The sequence below is a fragment of the Podarcis erhardii genome (genome assembly GCF_964252035.2).
Source record: "Podarcis erhardii genome assembly, chromosome: 17".
Classification (NCBI taxonomy): domain Eukaryota; kingdom Metazoa; phylum Chordata; class Lepidosauria; order Squamata; family Lacertidae; genus Podarcis; species Podarcis erhardii.
Window position 1 is genome coordinate 6,233,065 of NC_138515.1, and position 27,871 is coordinate 6,260,935.

A 27,871-nucleotide genomic window follows, 5' to 3' on the forward strand; every position below is an offset into this window, starting at 1 on the left:
TCATGTCAGTCTGTTGGTTGTGAACTGGCTTTGCGCAGATAACTGGTGGTATTTATATCGACCGCAGAATAGTTCTGAAAGGCACAGAACTCTAACCTTACAATATATTGATGAGAAGAAGTTTACAATCAAGTAGACAAAATTACAAATGCAAAGTATAGGCAGAGCCTAAAATTTGGACCATTGCAGTTGTCCTATTGGAATCGAGTAACTTATTTGGGCAGATAAACATACCTGACTTTCTCCCACTAGTGAAAACTGCAATCAGGGTATCGAAATGTTTCCGGGTTGTGGTTGACATGTGGATACCTACCTTAGAAACTAATTGCTTGTTAATTCCTCCGGGGGGAATGCTTTTGCAGTTATCATCTCAGGAAGCTAATTAAAATAGGACAGCCTTCCTGCTGTCAGCTACATACGAGTATTCTTCCATATAAGAATAATTATTTTTTTGTGTTCTATGGTTCTTTGCAAGCCTCACTGAAACTTTATTTAAAAACTTCTCATCATCAATATATTGCTGTTACAGTCCCGTGCCTTGTAGCGCTGTTTGTGGTTATAGTATAGAACGCTGCCCTTGTATGTGATTTGGTATCTATAGTGAGCCAAACATGCAACTAAATGCACCAGCTTGCAGAAACCAGAATACAAATTCCCATAGTAGTATCTGAGTCAGATTAGGAATATTGTGAGTGGAGGACCAGGCTAGTTTTAGAGATACCACAATATTGCTATGAAGAGTTAACTGGGCCTATGCATTAAATATGAGGTTGCCTACCTTTCTGGACCAGTGGGCACATTTTGAATATTGAGGCACTGCTGTGGGCGCCAGTCACAACATGGCTGCCATGGGGGCATGGCATACAGCCATGGTGAAGCTTTCTCCATAATCACATTCCTATACACTACTAGAAAAGACGAATTTACCTGTTCGGTTTCTGTCTGCCATTTCGCTGTCCCCAGCCAGCACAGCCAAGGATTAGGGGTGATGGGAATTCAACATTTGGAGACTGCGTTCCCCCTTTCAGGCCTACAGAAATGTTCTCTGTACTTATTATGCTATGTATACTGGTTATCTGAAAGGGTTGCAATAAACTATTATGCAGTATAGACCCATTTTCAATGGCCATTAATTTCTGTGGGTCTACTCTGAGTAATTGCTAGTCAACTACATCCTCATAGTGCAGCTACGTAACTTGTAGGCACTTGCCCTCTCCTTGCTGGCCTTCAAGGGAGCCCTAAAGACCTAAAGCCAGACTTAAATAGTTTAATAGCACTGTTTTTAATGGCTGTTTTAATTGCTAGTTTTAACGTTGATTTGTCCCCCCCATTTTTAACTGTTTTACTTGCTAATGCAATTTCATGGTTGTTGGTTATTTTATTGTTCTATTATCATTTGCAATGCGGGAGGAGACTCTTGAGAGTCCCATGGACTGCAAGAAGATCAAACCACTCCATTCTTAACGAAATCAGCCCTGCGTGCTCACTGGAAGGACAGATCCTGAAGTTGAGGCTCCAATACTTTGGCCACCTAATGAGAAGAGAAGACTCCCTGGAAAAGACCCTGATGTTGGGAAAGATGGAGGGCACAAGGAGAAGGGGACGACGGAGGACGAGATGGTTGGACAGTGTTCTCGAAGCTACCAGCATGAGTTTGACCAAACTGCGGGAGGCAGTGGAAGACAGAAGTGCCTGGCGTGCTCTGGTCCATGGGGTCACGAAGAGTTGGACACAACTAAACGACTAAACAACAACAACAAATCATTTGCAAACCACTTTGGGATAAGTTACTCTGAAAGGCACCTTTAGCAGACATACCAATATATTATTAGCCTTATCCTTCCTTCCTCTTCCTTTAATCTCATGCTTTCATTCTGTTAAGTTTTCTTGGTCACAGCAGTCTTCTTTAAAGAAAGTGATTTTCTACAGACTTACGTGCTTGCCTGCAGGCACATAAGACTATATATGTGAAATGATGCAAGTTGACCATATTCATCAACTGTTGGGAATACCAGCGTGGAGCCAGGCCTACTAACTCTGGAAAACTGCCATCCCATATCTTAAACTCAAGAATTAATAGGGGAAAAAACTAGACACAAGAAAGGAACTGATTATGGCAACCACAGGTTCTTGAGCCCCAATAATCTTGTGTAATGTGCTTGCTTAGTTTTGATCAGGTTGCTAATTTATGTAGACCATTCTTACCCTGCTTCTTTCACTCAGGCCATTTCTGATGTCATACATTTCTGCTGCTGGGGCTGTACTGTACATATCCTCTCCAAGCACTTATTCCTTGGAGGCTTGGCCACAATCTGTGCCTGTCATGGATTAGGAGTGGCCACCAAGACCATATAACACCGGTCCTGAAAAACCTACCTTGGCTCCCAGCATGTTTCTTAGCACAATTCAAAGTTATGGCGCTGGCCTTTAAGACCCTAAATGGCCTTTGCCCAGTATACCTGAAGGAGCGTCTCCACCCCCATCGTTCTGACTGGACACTGAGGTCCAGCTCCGAGGGCCTTCTGGCGGTTCCCTCCCTGCGAGAAGTGGGGTTACAGGGAACCAGGCAGAGTGCCTTTTTGGTAGTGGCGCCCATCCTGTGGAACACCCTCCCATCAGATGTCGAGGAAATAAACAACTATCTGACTTTTAGAAGACATCTGAAGGCAGCCCTGTTTGGGGAAGTTTTGTAATGTTTGATCTTTTATCATGTTTTTAATATTCTGTTGGGAGCTGCCCAGAGTGGCTGGGGAAACCCAGCCAGATGGGCAGGGGTATAAATAATAAATTATTATTATTATTATTAGGACAAATGTGTGCACAAAACAGCAACTCCAGATGTGTGCGTACACACAACAGTTCTGGCTCGGGCTGCTAGTGTTCATGAATGGATTAAGAGTGGAGGCTGTGCTGTGGTCACAGAGCTGTCAAGCATGTATATGTCCCTGTTTAATGCTTTGGATAACATCATCTCCAAATCGTGCTAGCATTCCCATAGAAGGCAATGGTGGTAGGAGACTGTGGGGGCCACCACCCAGAAGTACTGTCATCCCCCCCTCCCTCAAGAGCCCACAGGACACAAAGATGCACAAGGATGCTTGGCAGACACCACTGAGCATTTTTAGCCAATTAATCACAACATGCCAGGCATCCCAGAGAGTGCGAGACATCCAGCTTGAACGAGAGGTGGCGGTGATGCAAGGGCCAGAAAGGTCAGCAAGCAGCAAAGCTGTCGAGGCACCAAAAGGGGAGCCCCCTTACATATGACTTCCTGAGACAACTATGACAAGACATGTTTAGGCAGTTGCTTTGCTAGAGTGATAAATCTGTGGAAGCAGGTGATCCTCATAACACCAAGGTTTGATACATCAGCAGCACCAAGTACCGTATTTGACGCACCTGACCATAAGACGCACCTAGTTCTTAGAGGAGGAAGGCAAGGGAGAGCCGCTTACATGGCTTCTGTCCCGCTTTGCGCAGCTCTCAGTTTGCTTGCCTATCCCTCCTCCTGCCTCGCTGTAAAGCGCGGTGACGCCGGAGAAAGAAAAGGAGGAGGCGACACTGGGACAGGTGCTTTGCTTGCTTTACAGCGAGGCAGGAGGAGGGATGGGCAAGCAAAGTGAGAGTGGCACAAAGCGGGACAGAAGCCATGTAAACGGCTCTCGCTTTGCTTGCTCCCGTCCGTCCCTCCTCCTGCCTCGCTGTAAAGCCAGCAGAGCAAGGGCCGCTGACAGGCTCTGTGCGGCTCTTGCTTTAAAGCAAGAATAGTGAGAACTGCGCAGAGCATGTCAGCGGCTCTTGCTCTGCTGGCTTCACAGTGAGCGACGGACGGGAGCCATGGCTCTGGCTGTGGAGGCATCCCTCAGCTCACGACTGCAGCGGCAGCCGAGGGGTCCCTCTGCCATCCAGTGCATTCGCTTCATAAGACGAACAGACATTTCCCCTTAGAGTGGTACCTCGGGTTAAGTACTTAATTCGTTCTGGAGGTCCATTCTTAACCTGAAACTTTTCTTAACCTGAAGCACCACTTTAGCTAATGGGGCCTCCCACTGCCGCCGTAGCACAATTTCTGTTCTCATCCTGAAGCAAAGTTCTTAACCCGAGGTAGTATTTCTGGGTTAGCGAAGTCTGTAACCTGAAGCATATGTAACCTGAAGCGTATGTAACCCAAGGTACCACTGTACTTTTTAGGAGGAAAACAGTGCGTCTTATGGAGCGAAAAATACAGTACTTGATAGCAGCACTGTAAAGGCAGGCAGGCATTACGAGGAGGGAGGTTACTAAAGATATAGTCATGGCGAGAGCTGGCTTTTACACCCATAGTGCTAAAATGCATACCAAGGTATGAGGAGGGATGGGGTTTAGGTGGTGGACTCTCCTTCACTGGAGGTTTTAAGCAGAGCTTGGATGGCCATCTGTCATGGATGCTTTAGCTGAGATTCCGGCATTGCTGGGGGTTGGACTAGATCAGTGTTTCCCAACCTTGTGCCTCCAGCTGTTTTTGAACTACAACTCCCATCATCCCTGACTAGCAAGACCAGTGGCAAGGGATGATGGGAATTGTAGTCCAAAAACAGCTGGAGGCACAAGGTTGGGAAACACTGGACTAGATGACCCTGTGGTCCCTTCCAACTCTATGATTCCATGACCTGACATGCACTTGACTGGACCTGCGACACAGGTGTTTTTGACAATCTTGTGTGCACCCATTCGCTCCTCTGAACTCATGTTCCGCATTGGAGGGCACAGACTACTTCTCTGGAGAAGTGGTTCCAATCAGTGTGTGGCATATAGGAATGGGACAAACGAGAGCAACACACTTCCTCAGCTCTCTGCCTACGTTCACTATATCTGAAGGAGCGTCTCCACCCCCATCGTTCAGGTCCAGATCCAAAGGCCTTCTGGTGGTTCCCTTATTGCGAGAAGTGAGGTTACAGGGAACCAGGCAGAGGGCCTTCTCGGTAGTGGCACCTGCCCTGTGGAACGCCCTCCCATCAGATAAGGAAATAAATAGCTATCTGATTTTTAGAAGACATCTGAAGGCAGCCCTGTTTAAGGAAGTTTTTTAATGTTTGATGTTTTATCATGTTTTTAATATTCTGTTGGGAGCCGCCCAGAGTGGCTGGGGAAACCCAGTCAGATGGGTGGGGTATAAATAAATAATAAATTGTTATTATTACTATGTTTGTGCCCATTTGGAGCACCAATCCAGCACTGCACAAAACATCTTCTTTGTAGTAATTCACTGGTGTAGGGGAGCAATCTAGAATCCAGCACAGAAGTAGGTGAATCATGGAACTATGAAGTGCTTAGAGAGCATGAACAGCAAGCGTGTACATGCAAATAATTCAATTTGCTTAATTTATTCCCATTTCGTGTCAAATCTGGAATCCCAAGCTTTTACCAAAAAAAAAAACAAAAAAAAAAAAACCCCACACACATCCCAAAAACTTTTTCAGGGCAGACTGAAAACAACTGGATGTATCCAGCTAGAGGAATCCGGTCACAGCAGGGCAGGCTGGGCAGTGTCTTTCTCTGTTTGCCAAAGCACACACAATTTTAGACTGGGTTAAAAAAAAAATACAAGGAAAAAATATTTGTGTACCAGTAATGGCTTACTCAGAGTCTCTGTGATTTCGGGTGAGGGAGGCGAGGGGAGAAGAGTGGAACTGGTTGCAAAACAACTCGCAAAGGAGAATGGTTCCAGCATGTGAGAGAACACACAAGGTGTGGGGTGGGTGTTTGCGGATTGCATGTAAAAAGATTCCCCTGTTTATTCTAAAAATGGCAGCATTTCATTTGTGAACTCCTCCACATGATAAAGTATTTCTGTTCAGAGAGATCGTGGCTTCAATGCCTCTCACGAGACTGTCCCAGTCTTCCGCCCCCTTTCGCCACCCCCTGAATCCCAAGGGGGCCACCAGCACATAGGCTGGAGAATGGCTCTTTCGCTTTCCCCAAAGGGTATGAATGCCAGTCCACATGGTTCCAGGATGTAGCCACCCCCAGCTACTAACCAAAGGTAAGGGGGCTCAGAGCTGCCCAGCAGGAGGGTGGATGCCAAAGGACAGTTTGCTTCTGGCCCAGCCGCTGCCCTCCTCACTCCTTGAGGAAGAAGTGCATCTTGTCATTGATGTTCTTGCGCTCGGGATTGAGGCGCTTCAGGATCTGGGCCAGCACATTGACTGTCTGCTCGCTGCTCAGCCCCGTCTTCTTGGTCTGGAATTTCTTCAGAAGATCCTTGGTGGTCATGGGCTTTCGGGTCAAGTAGCGGCGCACGGCGTCCTCCGTCAGCTGCACATCGCTGCAAGGAAGCAAGGGCAGGTTAATGCAGAATGTAAAGAAATATACAATAATAAGAGTATATTCATTTGTACAAAAGGAATATACAGTGGTGCCTCGCAAGACGAAATTAATCCGTTCCGCGAGTCTCTTCGTCTTGCGGTTTTTTCGTCTTGCGAAGCACGGCTATTAGCGGCTTAGCAGCTATTAACGGCTTAGCGGCTTAGCAGCTTTAAGAAAAAGGAAACAAACTCGCAAGAACTCGCAAGACGTTTCGTCTTGCGAAGCAAGCCCATAGGGAAATTCATCTTGCGGAACGACTCACAAAACGGAAAACTCTTTCGTCTTGCGCGTTTTTCGTCTTGTGAGGCATTTGTCTTGCAAGGTACCACTGTACAACGGGATAGACAGGAAGTCTAGTGTGTTGGTATGTATATGATTTTGGGTGGAAAACTGTTTTTGCTTTTTCTCTTTGTTCTTTCTTTTTTTGTTTCATTTTCTTTCTAGGTATATAAAATTTGTATATAATTTTTGTATACATATTGGAAGTTATATTATAGTAAGTCCTGTAATGTAATATGACAATGTTTACCGGTGTAATATAAGAATGTTAACAAATAAAGAAAATGCAAATTCAAAAAACTAAAACTAAAACTAAAGGGCAGGTTAATGCAATGGCACGAGGCAGGGAAGAACACTGCGGAAGAGGAAGGACTTTTCTCCACGGCTCTCGCAGCAAAACCTAAGTGCCAGAATTGCCCCACTGCCCTTCTCTGACGCGTGCAGCTGGCCAGGACAACCACAGTGCTTGAAAACACAGATGTACTTCTAAACCTCGCTAAAATCTTCAGGCCCTAAGCTTTGCAGTGCCCAGATCCTGAACGGCGACAGTGGCTATTTAAAATGTTGCTTTACAAAGTGTTTTCAGGTATTTCTCATAAATTATCACATCGGTCCCTCTTTTAATCTTATTAGCTTATTCATTAGGTCTGAATATCTGAGGTAATTAGATTATCTGCCCTAACCATTTGGCTTGCCACCGCCTTTGTTGTTGTTGTTGCTGTTCTTGCCACCGCCTTTGTTGTTGTTGTTGTTGTTGTTATCTCTGAGCTTTTGGAGAACTGGCTATTACTGCAAAGAAGTGGGCAATAATGTGCCTGCGACAACAGTTTGGGGCAAGTGGGTGACAGGCCTGAGCTGCCCTGATCACTAGTGTCACACCTAAATGAAGGTATGGCATGGGGGGGCATTGACTGCTATGGCCTCTCTCTGGCCCATCCTTCAGTTGGCAAGACCTGGACCGTCATAGGACTTCCGGGTTGGCGCCATCGCCGAATGGCGGACTCCCTCCGAGCTCCGGAGGGAGTCTGCTCAGCAGGGGCTGGGTCCTGCCGCGCCGGCGACGCGGGGACCCTCAAAAACCATGGGCGCAGATGCCCATGGACCTGGGACTCGGCGGGCACCGTTTGCGCCCCCCCGACCCGCGAAGGAGCCTTTTTAAAGGCTACGGAACGGGGGACGGGGGGTGGTGAGTCCACTGCTTCCCCTGCCGAGCGAAGCCGCATGCCATTCGACGGAGAGCGCCGACTTCTTCTATTGAAAATTTGGACTAAAAATAACCCGTGAGTAATTTAATTGGACCTAAAAGGGAAAATTTGTTTTTTGAATTTGGATCGAGCGGGGGAGGTGCAAAAAGGAAGTCCGTCTCCCCCCTGTTGTAGACGATTTAAAGCAAGGACCTGACAACTAAGGTCGGGAGAAGAGCTCGTTTTTTGATAAAAGTTATTAATTTCACGATGGAAAATTACAAGTAATTGTGCTGGAGGAGAAGAGTGATTTGCGAGAACTAAAGTGCAACCCCCCGGAAACCGGGAGTGATCCGTTATGAGAGAGCCTGGCGAAGAGATATAGAAATTTTGACAGCTGTCAAAGTAGCTGTCAAAGTGGGAGAATAAAAGAGAACTTTGTTTTGATGACTTTGCTGGTTAGATTCGTTACAATTTGGATATAAACTGTTGAAAACAAGGGTACAAGTTAACTTGACTTTTGGGTGTGATTTGGAAGGAAACTAAGTTACCATAATCCCTCTAGAGGAGGTTCTGGGACATTGCAAGAATGGTGGCAAGTGGAAAAATACTCATGGAATTGAACAGGACTTTTTATCTCCTGGGAAAGCTGCAAAAACGAAGCATTATTTTGTCTACAGAGGTCTCTGCATTAAAGGAGACAATGGATATATCTATTGAAGAATGGAAGGGACTTGACGTAAGTTTTTGTTCCTGAATAAATAAAGCCTCTGTAGAGGAACTAGAAGTTTTTGAATCAGAAGGTTTCTGCAGCAGAACAGGAAAAGAAACCTGAGGAACAAGAATTGGACTAAGCTGGAACTTGGAGCATTTGGGACATCCAGACTTTAAAAGGATTAAGAAACAAAATTCGAGTTTTACTCTTAAATATAGAGGTCTGGATGGAAGAAAAATGGACTTTTTTGAGAGTTTCTCTAAGATTGGATGTTTGAAACTAAACACTACCAAAAAGACGGCAAAGTGGAATCGAGAGAGATTTGGACATGGACGTGGGGTCTCTAGGCTGGCAGCAGATAGATTGATGGACATTGGGGATCGAAATCGGGAAAGGGGGGAGGGAGATTTGGAATCCAAAGGCTGTAAAATTATATTTTGAAGTCTCTTTTTATTTTATTTTGTTTTGCTGTGTGTGACCAAAAGGGGAATTCGTGGAAGGGAATTGGGGTCGACCTTAGGGAAGAACAAAAAATACAAGAGAAAATGGTTATATAAGATGAATTAAATTGAATAATGGGTTAAATAATAAGTTTCAAAATAATAATAAATTTCAAAATTTGGGGTAAGAGCTTGTTGAACTAATTTAATGAAAATGGAATACAAGAGGGGGAGGGATGGGGAAGTCCTGGAAAGATGTTAATGAAAGTAAGGTCTTAAATGTAAATGTTTCTTTTTTCTTTTTTTTCTTTTTTCTTTCATGTTTTGGATTTTTTGAAATTTTAATAAATATCATTTAAAAAAAAAAAAAAAGACCTGGACCGTCATAGCAGCTCACTTCCTCACCTAGTGGTGCTGCTGGAAAAGCACTAGGAGGAGTTCATAATACAGTGTTGCCCCGCAAGACGAATGCCTCGCAAGACGAAAAACTCGCTAGACGAAAAGGTTTTCCGTTTTTCGAGGTGCTTTGCAAGACGAATTTCCCTATGGGCTTGCTTCGCAAGACGAAAACGTCTTGCGGATTTGCTTCCTTTTTCATAAAACCGTTAATACCCTGGCAATCCGCGCTCCGCAAGACGAAAAAATCGCAAGACGAAGCGACTCGCGGAACGAATTAATTTCGTCTTGCGAGGCACCACTGTAAGACGATTCAACTATAAATGAAGCAGCTAAGCTGGTGCTTTACTAAGGCCACGGTGGGCCTGACCTGACTTAGCTGTGTCTCCCTTAGCACAGCACTGGCGTAATTCCAAGGGTCAGGGTGTGGGGGTCTCCACCATTCACAGAACCCCACGTCTTCCATCAGTCTGCTTAGAAATGGGATCTGAGGGCTCGTACCCCTCACAAATACTGCCCCTGTGTTGTGAGCATGGTGGTGGCTCTCGGAAACAGCGGCTCACCAAAGGCAGCCATTAGAAAGACTGGAGGGTGGGCCATGAACTGATCCTCACATCCTGCATTCTTAGCCATGTACATCATCGTCCGCTACGGATTAGGGAGTTAATACAATCGCTTAATTCTTCAAACTGCTTCTGGAAAGCTCATGCCCCACGGAGGACTTTAAGGTCCACAAATGACAACGTTTTGGAGGTCCCAGGTCACAAGGTGGTTAGATTGGTTTCGACTAGGGCCAGGGCCTTTTCAGTACTGGCCCCGACTTGGTGGAACGCTCTGTCACAAGAGACTAGGGCCCTGTGGGACTTGACATCTTTCTGCAGGGCCTGCAAGACAGAGCTGTTCTGCCTGGCCTTTGGTTTGGACTCAGTCTGACCCTTATGTTGCCCTCCCCTTATGGTCTTGATCTATCGGCTACTTTTAAAATGAGGCTGCATTTTAAATTGCATTTTAACCTGTATTTTAAATTGCCCCCCCCCCCCCCATTATGTTTTTGCTGTGGTTTTATTGGTGTTAGCCGCCCTGGCCGGAGAGGGCGGGGTATAAATAAAATTTACTATTATTATTATTATTGTCAACAGTGATGCGAAGTGTGTCATCATAGTTGCAGAAGGGCCCAACGCACAGCAAGGACCCTCCCCACCTCTGCCCAAACAAAAGCCAACACTTGTATGCGTAAATAAAAAAGGTAAAGGTAAAGGACCCCTGGACAGTTAAGTCCAGTCAAAGGCAACTATGGGTTGTGGCGCTCATCTTGTGTTCAGGCCGAGGGAATTTGTCCATAGACAGCTTTCTGGGTCATGTGGCCAGCATGACGAAATCACTACTGGCGCAACAGAACACTGTGACGGAAACCAGAGTGCGCGGAAAGCCGCTTATAGTAACGTGGGTGACACTGTGGTCTAAACCACTGAGTCTCTGGGGCTTGTCGATCAGAAGGTCGGCAGTTTGAATATCCCCGCGACGGGGTGAGCTCCTGTTGCTCTGTCCCAGCTCCTGCCAACCTAACAGTTTGAAAGCACGCCAGCGCAAGTAGATAAATAGATACCGCTCCAGCGGGAAGGTGAACTTGTATGCTTACCCACTGCTGGGTGTTGACTTGCCCGACTGTGGCTGTGGGGTAGATTTCCCAGAGGTGGTGGAGGCCTGGGGCCCAGCGTCCAACTTCAGCCTCTTTGCTGCAGGTAGCTCACTGGAACCTGCCTGCCGCTTTCCTGTTCCAGGGAAAGAAAACCAGCTGGCCTCAGGACAACCATTGCAACACACCTTCCCTTCCACCCCTGGAGCCCGAATGAATGAGGCTAAAGAGGGAATGTACGCCTCAGTAATTTGTGCGTTTGTTGGTTTTGCTACTATTCATTTACAGCCGTACCTTGGTTCTTGAACGCCTTGGAACTTATACGTTTTGGCTCCCGAACGCCGAAAACCTGGAAGTAAGTGTTCCGGTTTTTGAATGATTTTTGGAAGCCAAACGTCCAACACAGCTTCTGCTTGAGTGCAGGAAGCTCCTGCAGCCAATCGGAAGCCACACCTTAGTTTTTGACCGTTTTCGGAAGTCAAACGGACTCCTGGAACGGATTACATTTGAGAACCAAACTAAGACTGCATTGCTATTTTCTAACTATGGGATACAAAATACAGGTAGGTAGCAGTGTTGGTATGCCGTAGTAAAAACAAAAACAGAAGTCCCCAGACCCTTATCTATAGTGAGAGGGTGGGGAGGGGTATTACTCAGAACATTCTATACAAGATCTCAAAGTAGCTGTCATATTACAAAAGAATTTCAGAAATAGACTGGAAAGAGAAGTTGCTGAATTACAACTTATTACCAAACTTAAAACCATGGAGAGACCTGGTCTGAATAGAGACATTGGATTCTTATCTCATTACACATGATAAAGCTATTTTTGGCCATCTCATCCCTTGTTTTTTCCTGTTAGACTAATTGCAGTCGTTAACAGTCATCAACTGGTTTACCACACCTATCAGCCAATTACCCATTCCCACCATCCTTCTGAGTAATACCCCCCCACCCTCTCACTATATATAAGGGCCCGGCGTATCAGAAGAAGTGTACATGCACACGAAAGCTCATACCAATAACAAACTTAGTTGGTCTCTATGGCGCTACTGGAAGGAATTTTTTTTTTTAATGGGATACAAAGAATGGGAGGAGAGAAGGACCACAGGCCACAAAGAAGAGCGGAACAGGTATGGTTTTCAGCCTTGCGGAGGAGCCCTGCCCATTGATCATGGGAGCCGTTTACCTGTTTTCCAAAATACATACAAGGCCCAGAAATTTTCAAGAAGCAAAGAAGAGGGCACCCATTTCAGCTTATACAGTACAGTGGTACCTCGGGTTAAGTACTTAATTTATTCCAGAGGTCCGTTCTTAACCTGAAACTGTTCTTAACCTGAAGCACCACTTTAGCTAATGGGGCCTCCTGCTGCCGCCGCACCGCCAGAGCATGATTTCTGTTCTCATCCTGAAGCAAAGTTCTTAACCTGAAGCACTATTTCTGGGTTAGCGGAGTCTGTAACCTGAAGCGTATGTAACCTGAAGCATATGTAACCCGAGGTACGACTGTAAACAATACAAAGCAAGAGGCAGAGCTCAGAAGCTCCGGTGGGCCCACACTCGGCTGTACCTAGCTCCAGTTTGTTGGCTGCGGCCCGCAAGGTGGATGAGGTGCCGGCATCCACCAAGGGCGTCCCTGGACGGCTGTTCCCTTGTGAGCTGCTAGCCGAGCCCTTGCGTTCCTTCTTGGGAGGAGTCTTCTTTTTCTGTGAGGGCAGAAACACAGGCTCAGCCAGGGCTCCCTTCTCCACTCAAGCACCACCAGTGTGTGTGGCCCTCAATACGCTGTCGGGCCCATCCATGAAGCAGGTTGGAATGACAGAATTGTGAGGTGGAAGGGAGACTGGACCAGTTCAGTTGGCAGTTGGGAGGAATATAATAATAATAATAATAATAATAATAATAATAATAATAATAATAATAATAAAATGCTTTCTTGTATTGATAAAAGAAATCCATGCAAGTCGACCCCTGCAAATCTACCACACTGGGGAGAAAACTTGCAGCTGATGCCGCTCCCTGCCTGCAGGAAGTTAGTGCAAGCCGACATTCAAAAAAATTTATTTCTTCACTGCCACTGTCAGTGTCACACAGTCCATTCTACCACATATGGGGACCAGGCTTAGGCTGGAAATGACAGCTGTTCTCCAAACAAGGTCCAAACCCCTGGAATGCCACCCCCAACCCAACTGCATCTGGGCTTACCGTCATGAAGAGTGCTGAAGATGCTTCGCTGTCAATGTCGCTGTCCTCAGACGTCTCAGACTCATCACTGGTGTCTGTAAAACAGAGCCAAACCAAGTCAAAACAAACAAGTCACAGGCAGAACCCATTTGACACTGGCACGGAGATTCTAGGTCAGGCTGCTGCTTGTTCACCAAGGCTTGTTCTCAAGGAACTGCAAGACCACTCGGGTCAAAAGTAAAGCACTAGGCCAGGGTGGCTAATATGGTGGCCTTGAGTTGTTGTGGACTCCCAGCTCTCACCATCTCTACCTATTGGCAGTGCTGGCTGGGGCTTCTGGGAGTTGGAGCACAACATCTTCATTTGGAGGGCCCTAAGTTGGGAACTAAACTATCTCCCAAGGCCAGAAATAATGTTTTGATGCTCAAGCTTCTGCCCCTTCTGGGCTTCCAGGTGTGTCGCTGGAGACTTTTGTCAGCAGGTCAAGGTTGGGCGCATGCTACAACTGTCAAAATTCTGCCCCAAGGAAGCAAAGTTCTGAAGTATAATTGTTTAAATGCACAGTAAAACAGAATGTCTGTATGTATGTTGTGAAGGGTTTAACAGTGGAAAATTCCACTGGGCCATACTGAAGCTCTCTAAGCTTCTGAGTTGATAATTAACTGTTGTTCTCTGCTAGCACTCATGTGAGTGTTTAACCTTAGATCACGTGAGGGTATTCAACTGCAAGTCTCTGGATGCCACAGAGACAACAAAGGAGGAACTGCAAAGTCTTAGGCCGCATGCAGCCTAATGCAAGCTATGGGAGAAACAGAGCTTTGATTTTTGTTCTGATCGTATTTATGTTATATATTTAAGAAGAATCTATTCTTGAGTGTGCACATGCTTTATACAACTTTCTGGATAAAGCATATTCATATGCATATCATTGATTGTTTTTCTACCTGTTTTGAAGTTCTGGTTAATAAAGCTTTAAATAATACTTATGGGTCTGGACAATTTTTATTCCAAAAGCATTCAGTTTTTTGCACCTCATTGCTTCAAGCAGCACATTACTAATATGTGCAATACAGTGGTGCCCCGCAAGACGAACGCCTCGCAAGACGGAAAACCCGCTAGACGAAAGGGTTTTACCGTTTTGGAGGCGCTTCGCAAAACGAATTTCCCTATGGGGTTGCTTCACACAACGAAAATGTCTTGCGAGTTCCCGCGGTTTTTTTCCGCTTTTTTCGCCCTTTTCCTAAGCCGCTAAGCCGCTTAACAGCTGATCCGCTGATAAGCCGCTTCTCAGCTGATCGCTAAAAGCCGCTAGACCGCTAATAGCGCTAATCCGCTAAGCCGTCAATGGGCTTGCTTCGCAAGACGAAAAAACCGCTAGACGAAGAGAATCGCGGAACGGATTAATTTCGTCTTGCGAGGCACCACTGTAAGTTCTACAACCTAGCTATAAGGAGACATTAGCTGCTATAAAGGCTTCTCTAGCCTTGCAGCATAAACTTAGTTCTGCCTCTCTTAAGTCTGACTAATAATAATAATAATAATAATACATTTTTATTTATACCCCGCCCTCCTCGGCCAGGGCTGGGCTCAGGGCAGCTAACACCAAATATGAATTACGATAAATGTAATAGGAAAACAAACAACAAAACAAAACAAAACAAAACAAAACAAAACAAAACAAAACAAAACAAAACAAAACAAAACAAAACAAAACAAAACAAAACAAAACAAACAAACAGTTAATTAAAATACGGCTTAAAATACAGCTTCAAATGCAGTCTCATTTTGGTAAAAAGGTAAAGGTAAAGGGACCCCTGACCATTAGGTCCAGTCGTGACTGACTCTGGGGTTGCGGCACTCATCTCGCTTTATTGGCCAAGGGAGCCAGTGTACAGCTTCCGGGTCATGTGGCCAGCATGACTAAGCCGCTTCTGGCGAACCAGAGCAGTGCTCGGAAACGCCATTGACCTTCCCGCCGGAGCGGTACCTATTTATCTACTTGCACTTTGACGTGTTTTTGAACAGCTAGGTTGGTAGAAGCAGGGACCGAGCAACGGGCGCTCACTCCGTCGCGGGGATTTGAACTGCTGACCTTCTGATTGGCAAGTACTAGGCTCTGTTGTTTAACCCACAGCGCCACCCGTGTCCCTTCTCTCATTTTGGTAGTAGCCCATAAATCAAGACCATAAATGCTTCCCCTTTCCGAGCCTTCTATGGTATGCTGCTTCAATACTCGAGGCTTTTAGAATCACAGAACTGTACAGTGGTACCTCGCGTTAAGAACTTAATTCGTTCTGGAGGTCCATTCTTAACCTGAAACTGTTCTTAACCTGAAGCACCACTTTAGCTAATGAGGCCTCCAGCTGCCGCCGCGCCGCAATTTCTGTTCTCATCCTGAAGCAAAGTTCTTAACCTGAGGTACTATTTCTGGGTTAGCGGAGTCTAACCTTAAGCGTCTGTAACCTGAAGCCGAGGTACTACTGTAGAGTTGGAAGAGACCACAAGGGTCATCTAGCCCAACCGCCTGCGAAGCATGAATCTTTTGCCCATTGTGGGGCTCAAACCCGCGACCCTGAGATCTTATGCTCTACCAACTGAGCATTACCTTTCTTTTTCTTTTTATCCTGGGGAGTCGGGGCCTTCTTTTCTTCTTCTTCCTCTTCCTTCTCCTCCACCGGCTTCTCCTCCTCGCTCTCTTCACTGCTCTCGCTTGCTTCATCTATACCTGCAAAGCAGAAAGGCAATGGGGTTAGGAGGCAACAGATTTGGGGTTGACTTGTTTCTGGGCAAATCTGCTTGACAGTTTCCCCCATTCCCCTTGCCAGTGCCGGCTAAAAGGAAAACCTAACCTATGCCAGATCAGTTGCTGCTTCCCTCTCTGCAGGGAAGTGCAGCTCTGAGAGGGGTGCAGAGTGGCCCTAGAGGTCTTTGAGCAAAGGATGATCAGCACCCACGTCAAAGCACATCTCTGAGGATTATTGGGGGAAGCCATGCCATGCAAGCTGGCAGAAAACTGGGTAGATCTAACTCAGATGAGGACAAAGGCAGAACAGAATCTCCTTGCGGGTCAACGTCAGTATGCACACCAACATGCATCTTGTGGGATGTAATCCAATGGCACAGTCAAATGCAACATTCCTTATTTCCCTAGAGTGGGCACAAGCAGGGGTCATCCAGTCAGTGTAACTTCCTGTTCCACTGGTCTGGAGCTTCCTCTCCCTGCATGTAACCCGGGAGATGGGCATCGCTGTGGCTGACTCCACAAAAGAGCCATGCAGCCATTTTCTCAGTTCGTCTTGCCTCTTATTGATCTCTTGCTGATCTTTTGCTGCCATGCTGCTCTCCTGCAGCCATTTTGTTACCTAAATGTAATGTTGCTGTCTGCTGGCTCTCAGCCAGCAGCACATGAGTTCAGTCTCCTTATGAGATAAACCCACTCTTTCTTTGTGTAACTACCAAGTAAAGCCTGCGTTTCAGGGATCAAATCGTGAACTGAAATGTGAGTAAACTTTTTGTAACTTTACTCAGAGAGACTCTCGTCCCTTTATTGTTTTAAAAAGGACTAAAGGGGACACCAGGAAATAATTGTAACTAAGAGATTCTAATGAATCTGCAAACTAGCTTCCAACTATATTGAGAGGAATCTGTTCTGCTACATACTAGAGTGAGTGAGTGAGTGAGTGAAGGAAGGATAATACTTATCCAATATATCCTTTATTACTTTCCTTAACATTCCCACACATCTTACAGAGAAGATGAGCAAAACAACGATCAGGGCCAATGGATAAAAACCACCAAGCTTCCAATGGGCTGCTCCAGTCTTGCTGCCATCTTGAACTTTAGGATTTGTTCATTTGCACGACCTGCTCAGCCACACACCTTTTGGGATGTCTTCCTCTTTAGTCACCTTGGGCTTCCCCACGGCTTCTTCCACAGAGCTACTGTAAGAGGACAGGGAGAGCCCTCAGTGTGAATGGACACAACACATAGAGGCAACATGAAGTGTCGGCAGGGAAAGCCACCCGTCCCAACAGGGGGAAGAGGAAAGAGAAGCAGCAGCAGACTGACCACCCCGGGATTGGCCAGGCAATGCTTGCCCCCGCCTTGCTGGAGGGGGGGGGAACCACTTCCCGTCCACTGCGGTGCCCACCTGGATCCATCAGACATGTAGTCAACCTCTTGCCCTTCAAAGTCCCCATCATCGCTGTCTTCAAAGGCTTCATCGTCAGATCCCTTCTTCTTCTTTTTCTTCTTCGTCAGAGGGGCTTTCTTCTTGGGCTTGGTGGGCTTCTCATCTAATGAATAACGGGATGACGTTAAACACTTTTCTCCAAAGGCAGGAATCTCACTGGAAGTGGTAGCCCAGAGGTACAACCCAAGAGGAAGAGGAAGAGGAGAGGAAAGAAAAGAAAAGGAAAGGAAAGGAAAGGAAAGGAAAGGAAAGGAAAGGAAAGGAAAGGAAAGAAAAGAAAAGAAAAGAGATGCACTTTTGAAGGAATAATCGCTCGGTGTGGAGCACACTTCCACCCGCAGACAAAGCCACAGCTGTCTGAACATCATGCCCTCTATCTAACCTTTGCTCTCTTAGCTGTCTGCCGTGCCTTGTCTGTGACCTTTGTCTCCTTCGTCATACATCGTTCAAGGGGAAAATGACGCGGTGGAAACAGGTGCCAAAATAACTTTGTACCACCCCATGATCTCGGGATTGGAAGATGTGTAAAGGTCACAGTCCAAAATGTATCTGACTGGTTTTGCATATTGTGCTAATAAAAGGAGCCTCTACAGAGCTAGCCGGCAGCTTGTCTTGGAGCATGTTTGCCAGCGTGCTTCTGCACAGCTCACCTGCACCCAACCTCCTGTCGCCCTCCGTTATTCCTATACACTTTATACAGCACAGAGCTGGGGGTGAGGAATCTGGGAGCCTCCAGGTGTTGCAGGTCTACAACTCCCATCATCCCTGACCAGGCTGGCTGGGGCTGGTGGGAGTTGGAGTCCAGCAACATCTCGAGGGCCACAGGTTCCCCACCTGTGACAAATAGCAAATGCACAGAATCTTCCGCCGCAAATTGATTTTTATGAATAAGATTATATGCACAGAGCCAGTGTCAAAGGAGATCCACCTTCTGTGTGGGCCATAAACTCAAACAAGGAAAAGACCTAGCAATACCAGAGACAAAAGCTGCACAAGAGTGCTTCAAGGTTTGCTGAAGCCCAACCTCTTTTGGAAGCACTCCAGCTCTTGTTGTATGGCCCAGATGTGTCACTGCTACCTATCACAGTGACTATGTCTTGCCGCTCCCATCCCTCACTGTTTCACTTATAGGATGTAACTGTTCTTTTGGTCTTTTCTGAAGCCTTGCAGAAGTTTACCCAAGCCTTCCTCCACATGAGAAAGAATGAAAGCTCAGTGGGGATGAAAGGGAACTCATTATAAAGCTAACCACTGTCTCTCAGAGAGGTCCTTCAAAAATCCAGGTTAGAAAACAGGAATTTATTGAGTTTTTTGAAGCTGTTATTAAAGCTGCAAAACTATGAAGTACGGGGTGGAACAATGGAGAATTTCTGAAACAACAATGGGATATTAGCTCCTCCGCCCAAGGAAAAGATAGACATACAGTGGTGCCCCGCAAGACGAATGCCTCGCAAGACGGAAAACCCGCTAGACGAAAGGGTTTTCCGTTTTTCGAGGCGCTTCGCAAGACGAATTTCCCTATGGGCTTGCTTCGCAAGACAAAAACGTCTTGCGAGTCTTTTCCCTCCCCCCCCTTTTTCTAAGCCGCTAATAGCCGCTAAGCCGCTAATAGCGCTAAGCCGCTAAGCCGTCAATGGGCTTGCTTCGCAAGACGAAAAAACCGCTAGACGAAGAGACTCGCGGAACGGATTATTTTCGTCTTGCGAGGCACTACTGTAATATTTTACAAGGACAGGAAGAAACATCACGGACAGAATAATTGCCACACACAGGATGAGCAAGGATATAGTTTGAGTGCCTCACCTGTAGTTTTATAAATCATGTAATATGTCAATACAAATGGAAGTTGTTAATATTGTAGTTGTATAAGGGATTGTTATTTTGACCAGAATATGATTGAAATTAGTAAGATTTTGGAATGCAGAAATGAAGTAAATAATCAAACCATCAATTCTAGCACGCGGGGGGTCACCTAAATTACATAATTTGGTATCTGAATGACTGGTATCAGTAATTATATTATAATTTGGCATTGTTATAATGAGGCTATTATTGGATTATTGTAATTGAAAACTAATAAATTATATAAAAAGAATCCAGGTCAGAGCTGCCACCCCCACCCCCTTCGCACCATCAGCATCGCTGAACTCGCTGTCATCCGAGCTCATCTCCAGATCATCTTCCAGGTCATGGATTTTTAGATCGCTCCCTTTCTTTTTGCCTTTCTTTTCCTTCTCCTCCTCTTCTTCATCGCCTTGGTCTTTCAGCCGCCGCTGCTGCATGATGCTAAAGTGGTTCAGAACCTTGTTCCGCCTGCAAAAGGCAAAAAACGGGGCCGGACTCAACCAGGCTGCTCCTTAAAGCCCCAGTTCCCCAGGACACTGTGTTGGGAGGCAAGGGCCACATGGCACAGGGACTCACAACAAACCAGGCTGGAGCCTTAAAGCGCCAGGCAGGGATGCTGCAGTTCCGGGGCAGGGGGCCAGAATTTTTTGTTTCTTATGCACATGAAAGATGCTATACAAGTTATAAGATGTGGGTGGCACTGTGATCTAAACCACTGAGCCTCTTGGGCTTGCTGATCAGAAGGTCGGTGGTTCGAATCCCTGCAATGGGGTGAGCTTCCATTGCCCTGTCCCAGCTCCTGCCAACCTAGCAGTTCGAAAGCATGCCAGTGCAAGTAGATAAATAGGTACAGCTGCAGCAGGAAGGTAAACGGCGTTTCCGTGCACTCTGGCACTTGTCACGGTCCTCCGTGCACCAGAAGCAACTGCTGGCCACATTACCCAGAAAGGTGTCTGCGGACAAACACTGGCTCAAGCGAGATGAGCGCCACTACCCCATAGTCGCCTTTGACTGGACTTAACCGTCCAGGGGTCCTTTGCCTTTTTACCTTATAAGGGTAACAGAAGCACTGGACTCAAGATGAGAGACATCGCCACACTTTGGAAGCTTCCTAAAGATCTCTCCACTAGGCTAAGAGGAGACAAGGTTCCTACCAGAGAGGAATGGCAAACCAAGCTGATGGACTATGCCGAAATGGCAAAGCTGATGAGAAACCTCAGGAACCAAGAGGAAAAAAACTTTACAAAAGAATGGGGAAAATTTATAAGTGATCTAAGAAACCACTGTAAGCAGATGGAAACATAGGCAGGATTCTGATTTCCCTTGTAGTGTAATAATTACTATGGACAATATGGATTGATATAAAAGATAGAATTTGGAAGAAGATGCAGTTTTAAATGTTTCAAATGGGACCCCATGGAAGGGGTGGTGGGAAGTCCAGAGATTCGGAGAAATATCTGTTTATTGATATATGTTTGGATTTTCACAATTTGGTATTGGTAAAATCAAATAAAAATGATTTCAAAAAGAAAGAAAGAAAAAGAAACTAGCACAATGATTCCTGCTAGCTCAAGAGGACTCTCCTGCCACCACGCACTCCCCAAATCTGATCTGGAGGGTCAGTTATTATTACATCTGAAGGCAGCCCTGTTTAGGTAAGCTTTTAATGTTTGATGTATTATGGTATTTTAATGTTTTGTTGGAAGCCGCCCACAGTGGCTGGGGAAGCCCAGCCAGATGGGTGGGGTATAAATAAAAAATAAATCATCATCATCATCATCATCATCAGTTGAACCCCTCCACAGATGGGAGGAGATGGGGGATCATTCCACCAGACAAGCAGAGATGCATGAGCTGATGGAACAATCTCTTTCCGTTGAATTCCACCCCATGTGTTGTAGTCTACTAGCTTTCACTAGGAATAGACCCCATGAAATTAACAGCCATGCCTGATTTAGGCCCCCCAAATTCCCTCTGCTCACCTCTCCCACTCCTCCTCAGCTTCCTCCGCAGTCAACGTGCGGTGCTTGGCAATGGGTGTGAAGTTATACCAGTTGTTGACTGGGAAGGCTTCAAAGGCGCCGTCTGGACACTGGGTGAAGATGTAGTAGGAGGTGTTTTCGGTCACCCCACCCTTCTTCACACCTTTGAACCTGAGCAAAAAGAAACAGCATGAAGCATGAAGCAGCAGCACTCTTAGTACTCCAAAGGCTTTAATCTTAGGGATTCAGTTCCAGAAGGGTGCAAGGCAAGATCAGGGGAAGACACACCTCTTAAGACTCTGATGTCAACTGCCCAAATCCAGGGATATGATTGAAACACTAAATCTGTTGAGTTTTTGAGAACCTCAAGAATTTTAGCTTCTGCTTATATAAACATGTATTGTTGTTGTTATTATTAAATTCTCCACTTGTCACAGTTGTTAAAACTGGAAAATCACAGGGTCTGGATGTAGGAACAGTTTAGCTCCCTGCTATATATTTATTTTAAATTCAAGTTGTGCATTTCCTTCCCCACCCCCAGCCCCCAAGTCTGGAACCAGACTATTCATAAGATAAAAAATATTTAACTGTCCAGAAGGTGCACATACGGGTTAGCCTAACTTTCTAATTTTGAGACTTAAGTTTTCCCAGTTGCAAATGTTTAACTAGAGCTTTCTAGATGTCAAAGCTGCTCCATCACATGCTCACGAAGTGGGAGAGGTTCCTCACATGCTCTAATTCTAGACTTTACCAAGTGCAAGCAAACTGAAGAGTAACGCTAGCCCAAACTGGTAGTATACAAGTATAAAGTAAGCAGCCCATAAAGTGGCACACAAAACACTAAAAAACCATTCTACGTTCTAAATCTTATATTAATAATCCAAAAATTGGGAGAGCTATATACAAGATCTACTACAAAATACAGTCTTTAAATATCTACAGGAGGCTGGCTAAAGGAACATTTAAAGATTGTATCTTCTTTTTGGACACAATTTGAATGAGTTTTCTGTTTGTGGCTTCTGTAGATCTTGTACATAGCTCTCTCAATTTTTGGATTATTAATATAAGATTTAGAACGTAGAATAGTTTTTTAGTGTTTTCTATGATGCTTATGTGCTGCTTACTTTATACTGGTCTACTACAAGAACTGGGGACGCGGGTGGCGCTGTGGGTTAAACCACAGAACCTAGGGCTTGCCGATCAGAAGGTCGGTGGTTCGAATCCCCGCGACGGGGTGAGCTCCTGTTGCTCGGTCCCTGCTCCTGCCAACCTAGCAGTTTGAAAGCACGTCCAAGTGCAAGTAGATAAATAGGTACCACTCCGGCGGGAAGGTCAACGGTGTTTCTGTGTGCTGCTCTGGTTCGCCAGAAGCGGCTTAGTCATGCTGGCCTCATGACCCGGAAGCTGTCTGCGGACAAAAGCTGGCTCCCTCGGCCTATAGAGTGAGATGAGCACGCAACCCCAGAGTTGGTCACGACTGGACCTAATGGTCAGGGGTCCCTTTACTTTTTACTACGAAAATTGGCACCATAGGTTCATTTCTTCAGTACAAACTCCCAAACTGAGCTGTGAACCAAAACCCCGCTGGGCAAAAAAGCACCATCACCCACTCACTTGCGCCCAGTCTTGCCGTTGACTTTCAGGATCCAGGGCTGGTCTTCAAGCTTGAACTCCTTCAAGATGATGCCATATTTCTTGCGCCGCGCCTCCTCACGCAGCTTGCGGTTGAACTCGCTGCCAGCTCCTGACTCCGGCATCTCTTCTTCCTGGTAGATCTTCTTATTGCTGAGATCTCGCTCCATCTTTGCCTATATGAAGGAGCAGAAAAGAAAGGCCCAAAGGCCAAGGTCAACCCGTATTGTGTTGTCTCTAATAAAGAGGGGTGGGGGATGAATTTGCTCTTGAGCAGCTCCAATTCATTACTAAAGGTCTGCTAGCACAAAGTATGGTCGTACCTCGAATGTCGAACGGAATAGTACCAGAAATAGTACCTCGGGTTAAGAACTTTCCTTCAGGATGAGAACAGAAATCGTGCGACGGCAGTGGGAGGCCCTATTAGCTAAAGTGGTACCTCAGGTTAAGAACAGCTTCAGGTTAAGAACAGAGCTCCAGAACGAATTAAGTTCTTAACCCGAGGTACCACTGTAACACTTGTAATGTCACAAACAGTATGGACAATATGTACAGATTCAAAATATAATTATGAAATAATATGCAGTCGAAAATGTTGACAATAGGACCCATGGAGGGGATGATTGGAAGTCTCGAGATTCAGAGGAATTTGGATATATGGATATATATTTGGTACTGTTTTAACTCTTTACAGTACAGTGGTACCTTGGGTTAAGTACTTAATTCATTCTGGAGGTCCGTTCTTAACGTGAAACTGTTCTTAACCTGAAGCACCACTTTAGCTAATGGGGCCTCCTGCTGCCACCTTGCTGCCGGAGCACGATTTCTGTTCTCATCCTGAAGCAAAGTTCTTAACCCGAGGTACTATTTCTGAGTTAGCAGAGTCTGTAACCTGAAGCGTCTGTAACCTGAAGTGTATGTAACCCAGGGTACCACTGTATTTATAAAAATGCTTTCAAAAAAAGAAAAAGAAAACTTTAGCAGCCTAAGCGCAGAGTCCTACCTGGTGCCAAGTTGCAAAGTTCACCTTGTCAGCAGCATTGAATGCCATAATGTTGTATTTTTTAGAGGTGTTTCTGTGGAGAAAGGAAGCAGAAATAAATCAGATCACTGCCCAGCACCACAGATTGGAACCAGGTGGGAATGCTCCAACAAAATAACTCTTTTTCTTCTGGTCTAAGGGGAAGCCATCCCTGAACACTGCAGAGAAGCACAAAGCATGCCTGCAGCTCAGTGCTACCGAGGGCCACACTTCAATGTATGCATATCTACAGCATGCCCAGAATACCCAGATAAGGCTTTGCTTCCATGGGTAGACATTAAAATCTAACAACTTGACCACAATGCACAAAGGCCAGTGTGGTCAAATGTTGCACCCGCCTGGGTTAGAGGAGAAAAACTATCAAATGAAGGAGATTCAACCACAACACCAAAACGTCTGAAGAAAGTAAGAAAAAGGATTACAGTGGTGCCCCGCAAGACGAATGCCTCGCAAGACGAAAAACTTGCTAGATGAAAGAGTTTTCAGTTTTCTGAGTCGTTCCGCAAGACGAATTTCCCTATGGGCTTGCAAGTTTTTTTCCTTTTACTTAAAACCGCCAAGCCGCTAATAGCTGCTAAGCCGCTAATAGCCGTGCTTCGCAAGATGAAAAAACCGCTAAACGAAGAGACTCGCGGAACGGATTAATTTCGTCTTGCGAGGCACCACTGTACACTTACTTGGGAACACGGACCACATATTCAGTTGCCGTCTGACTGCTGGTCCCCTACAAAACAAAGCAACAGAGATTGCTCAAGTGAAAAAGGATGCAGAGAGGAGGCTGGTCAAACTCAAGGGCATTCGTAGGTGACAGGTTTAGCACAGGTCACAGGAAATATATCAGGTATTTTTTTTCGAGCAATATGCTCCTACAGAACATTAAGAACTGCTCTGCTGCATGCAAACCACACCAAAGACAAAAGGCTGCAAAACAGCAGAGAGGAGTTAATTTGTAATCCAGTGTCATCTCAATGGCTAGCCCAGCTGGTGCTAATACCCCAAACTGAACGGTCATCTATGGCCTGGCCATGTATTTTAGACCATATAATAAGCTAGGAAGCTTAGCTGCCTAGTAACAGTATATGTTTTCCGGTCACAGCTCCAGGCTGGAGGCATGGAATGAGATGCGAAGGGTGGAGACGCATGTTTGCCCTCAAGGTCCAAGCCTGAGCAGATGACCATCATCGTGTCTCTGTCACTCGTAGGGACAAAAGAGCTGAATGCATTTTTGCTGAGGAATGGGCTCATCATGTTTTACTACAATACGCTGTAGGCACTAGGAGATGGAACATGGAACCCAATTGGGACTTGGGGGAAAATAACAGGTGGCCATTTTGAGAACAGCTTTGCCAAGTCAGGCAGGAGAGAGAGGGAGGGAGCAATACATCCATCTGCCTGGGGGCAGATAAGGGCTGGTGGTGGTGGGGTATGTGTGTGTGTGGAATAATGGGCTGTCCAGTTTCAGAAAGCTGGTACACTCACTAACACTGTTCGAAACTCCCATGGTTCTAGGCGCATTTTGTGACAGGGAATTTCACTGGCGTGAGCAGTTTCTGAACTCTGGGTGCAGTACTGCGCCTAAGATTTCAGAATAAAACAGCAGAGTGGAAGGAAAAGAGGACCTTTTTCTGCCTCCCCACTTCCAGTTACTCTCTGAAGACTGGAGAAGAGACCCTTTTAAGAATATTAAGGGGATGGGCAGGGGAAGGACTGGACCATGTGAAAAATGAACATAATATTTTAGCTGCAGTTCGTTCATTGTCAACTTTGAATTCTTCTTATAAAAAAATGTGCCTAGATGTTCCATTGTTGCGCCCATAACCGAGGTTTAAGGTACCATTTAGCTCCTAGCTTTCATATCTCAGTTTCTAACACTGCTCACTAACTGGCTAGTGTCCTGAAGCTGTGGAAGCAAAAGAGGTTGGGGGGCAGGCAGGAAATAGCTGACCATGCCTTTTCAGTTTGGGATGCCAAAAATTAGTGGGGATTCCCAGAACTGAACCAGGATGAGACAAACCCAAAGATTCAGACAACTCTTGGCCTCCATCCCAGAATGACAGCTCACCAAAGAAGTCATTCCTGAACGTGCTGCGCAGGTATCCAGCTGAGCCTCTCCAAAAGCACCTGTCTGAGGAAGAAAGAGAATGGAAGAGTTAGTCCCATATGGAGGAATGGAAGAATTGGGGGAGAAGTCAGATGAAGGGCTGGAGAGAGAGAGAGGGCTGCCACTTTCTGCTTTCAAGAATCCTTGGCACCTCACAGTGTCCCTTAAGATGTGTGCAGGGTGCCTTTATCTCCAAGCAGGGTTGTCCCACCCACCATAACAGGGCAGAGTATTTCTGATCATGCACAGAGGGCCTTTTCCTTTCTGCCAGGAAGCTGCTTAAAAATAAAAAAGCAACACAAAGAGGCAGAAAGTCTGGAACATAGGGGCAAGGCTGAGAAAGAACGGAGTGACTTTGGAAGTGCTTTGGGGGGGAGGAAGGAGAAGAGGGAAGACGAGGCAGGCTGGCGGGAGGGTTGTCCAAACCTGCCTGCGCACGTGTCTCTCTCGTTAAAGCTGACAGTTATTTTCCCATAGGCCAGGGAAATGGAGGATACAAGGCCACGTTCCACAAGGGGTTGCAGCTTAAACTTGTCGTGTAACAGAGTGCGTGGAGGGGAAAGTGGCAGCGGCAGTCACAAGGGCATTGCACCTAGTGGCCTGTCTCTGGGGTGTTCCAGTATGTGGACGTTCCGTTTGCAAAATGTGCCCAATATGCCTTTTTGTGCTGGAGGAGACTCTTGAGAGTCCCATGGACTGCAAGAAGATCAAACCTCTCCATTCTGAAGGAAATCAGCCCTGAGTGCTCACTGGAAGGACAGATCCTGAAGCTGAGACTCCAATATTTTGGCCACCTCATGAGAAGAGAAGACTCCCTGGAAAAGACCCTGATGTTGGGAAAGATGGAGGGCACAAGGAGAAGGGGACGACGGAGGACGAGATGGTTGGACAGTGGGTAATGGGTTGCTCTGAAGTCATTTCAGCACAGGGGAGGGGGTGGAATTGTGCCCCGCCCCATATCCTGTCTTGTCCTTTGCCGGTCAAAAGTAGAAACCCTAAGCCAGTCCCTACAAAAGGAATAAGCCTCCGCCAAAAAAGATGAAGAAGGCTGGCAAACTAAATTATTCAACTATGGAGGAACAAAATAGACAATTAGAAACCCAAGAAACAAAGAGGACTTTGAGTTGTTTTTTATTTTTGTTTTTTCTTAAAAAGGGCAAATCTTTAATGCATATTTTTGTTTAATTTTTGTGTATAGACCTCTACATGAGCATAACTTAAAAAACTCACTTGTAATAAGATGAAGAAGGTTTTAAAATTGGCTTGTTAGGAAGATAAGGTTCTATGGACGGGCGTGAGCAAGCATAAAACAATGGAATCAAGAGGGGGATTAAAGTAAAGGAAAAATTATGGTTTAAAAAATTGTTTATGTTCTTTTCCCCCCTTGTTTTGTAATGATTTTGTATTTTTGTTGTTTTCTTTTTTCTTTTTCTGTTATTTTTGGGAGATTAATAAAATGTTAACAAAAACCCCCAAAAAGTGGCAACCTTAAAAGGCGTTGGGGTTTGGGGGGGTTTGGGCTGGAGGGCGAACCTGTCCGAACCTGAGAATACCCCTGCAAGGACTGAACCGGGGGGTGGGGCACCCGGACTCCTGGGTCCCTTCCAGGGAATGGGGGTGGGGCAGACCGGGGCGCTTCCGTCCCATGGCAGCACTTGCTGGAGTACCGTATTTACGCGCGCGCCCCGCACCCGCCTCCCTCCCCGCTCCTTCCTCGCCCGACACGCCGCCTCCTCACCTGCCCGGCAGCAGCACACCGGTCTCCTGCGCTTTCCCCGCCGTCGCCACCCACGCATGCGCGAGGACCAAGGAAGGCGTCTCCGTGGCTCCATGGTCTCTTGACACTTCCGGTACCCTTGCGCCAAACTCATTGGCGCCCGCCATGTGAGGGGCGTAGG

The 27,871-nt window shown here is 46.1% G+C and overlaps 1 protein-coding gene and 1 long non-coding RNA gene across 2 annotated transcripts in view; both read right to left on the reverse strand.

Moving 5' to 3' along the window:
• The window catches only part of LOC309332555, a 103,890-nt gene that overhangs the window by 61,775 nt on the left and 14,244 nt on the right, over nucleotides 1-27,871 (reverse strand). The window lies entirely within an intron of this gene.
• On the reverse strand, nucleotides 5,750-27,825 carry GTF2F1 (general transcription factor IIF subunit 1). Its single transcript, XM_081845257.1, has 14 exons — nucleotides 27,712-27,825; nucleotides 25,935-25,997; nucleotides 24,550-24,596; nucleotides 23,834-23,906; nucleotides 22,813-23,006; nucleotides 21,199-21,369; nucleotides 19,503-19,684; nucleotides 17,330-17,474; nucleotides 17,059-17,120; nucleotides 15,785-15,904; nucleotides 13,201-13,274; nucleotides 12,566-12,701; nucleotides 10,999-11,131; nucleotides 5,750-6,304 (listed from the first exon to the last, which is right to left on the reverse strand). The coding sequence occupies exons 2-14, from the start codon at nucleotides 25,944-25,946 to the stop codon at nucleotides 6,100-6,102; spliced, it is 1,554 nt and encodes a 517-aa protein (XP_081701383.1). The 5' UTR covers nucleotides 25,947-25,997; nucleotides 27,712-27,825; the 3' UTR covers nucleotides 5,750-6,099.

Bases quoted from the DNA above. Each gene is read 5' to 3' on its own strand.
- GTF2F1 (XM_081845257.1), bottom strand. The intron at 23,907-24,549 runs GTAAGTGTACAG...CTTTCTCCACAG, and splicing joins TATGTGGTCCGTGTTCCCAA to AAACACCTCTAAAAAATACA. The intron at 12,702-13,200 runs GTAAGCCCAGAT...CTGCCCTCACAG, and splicing joins CTTCAGCACTCTTCATGACG to AAAAAGAAGACTCCTCCCAA.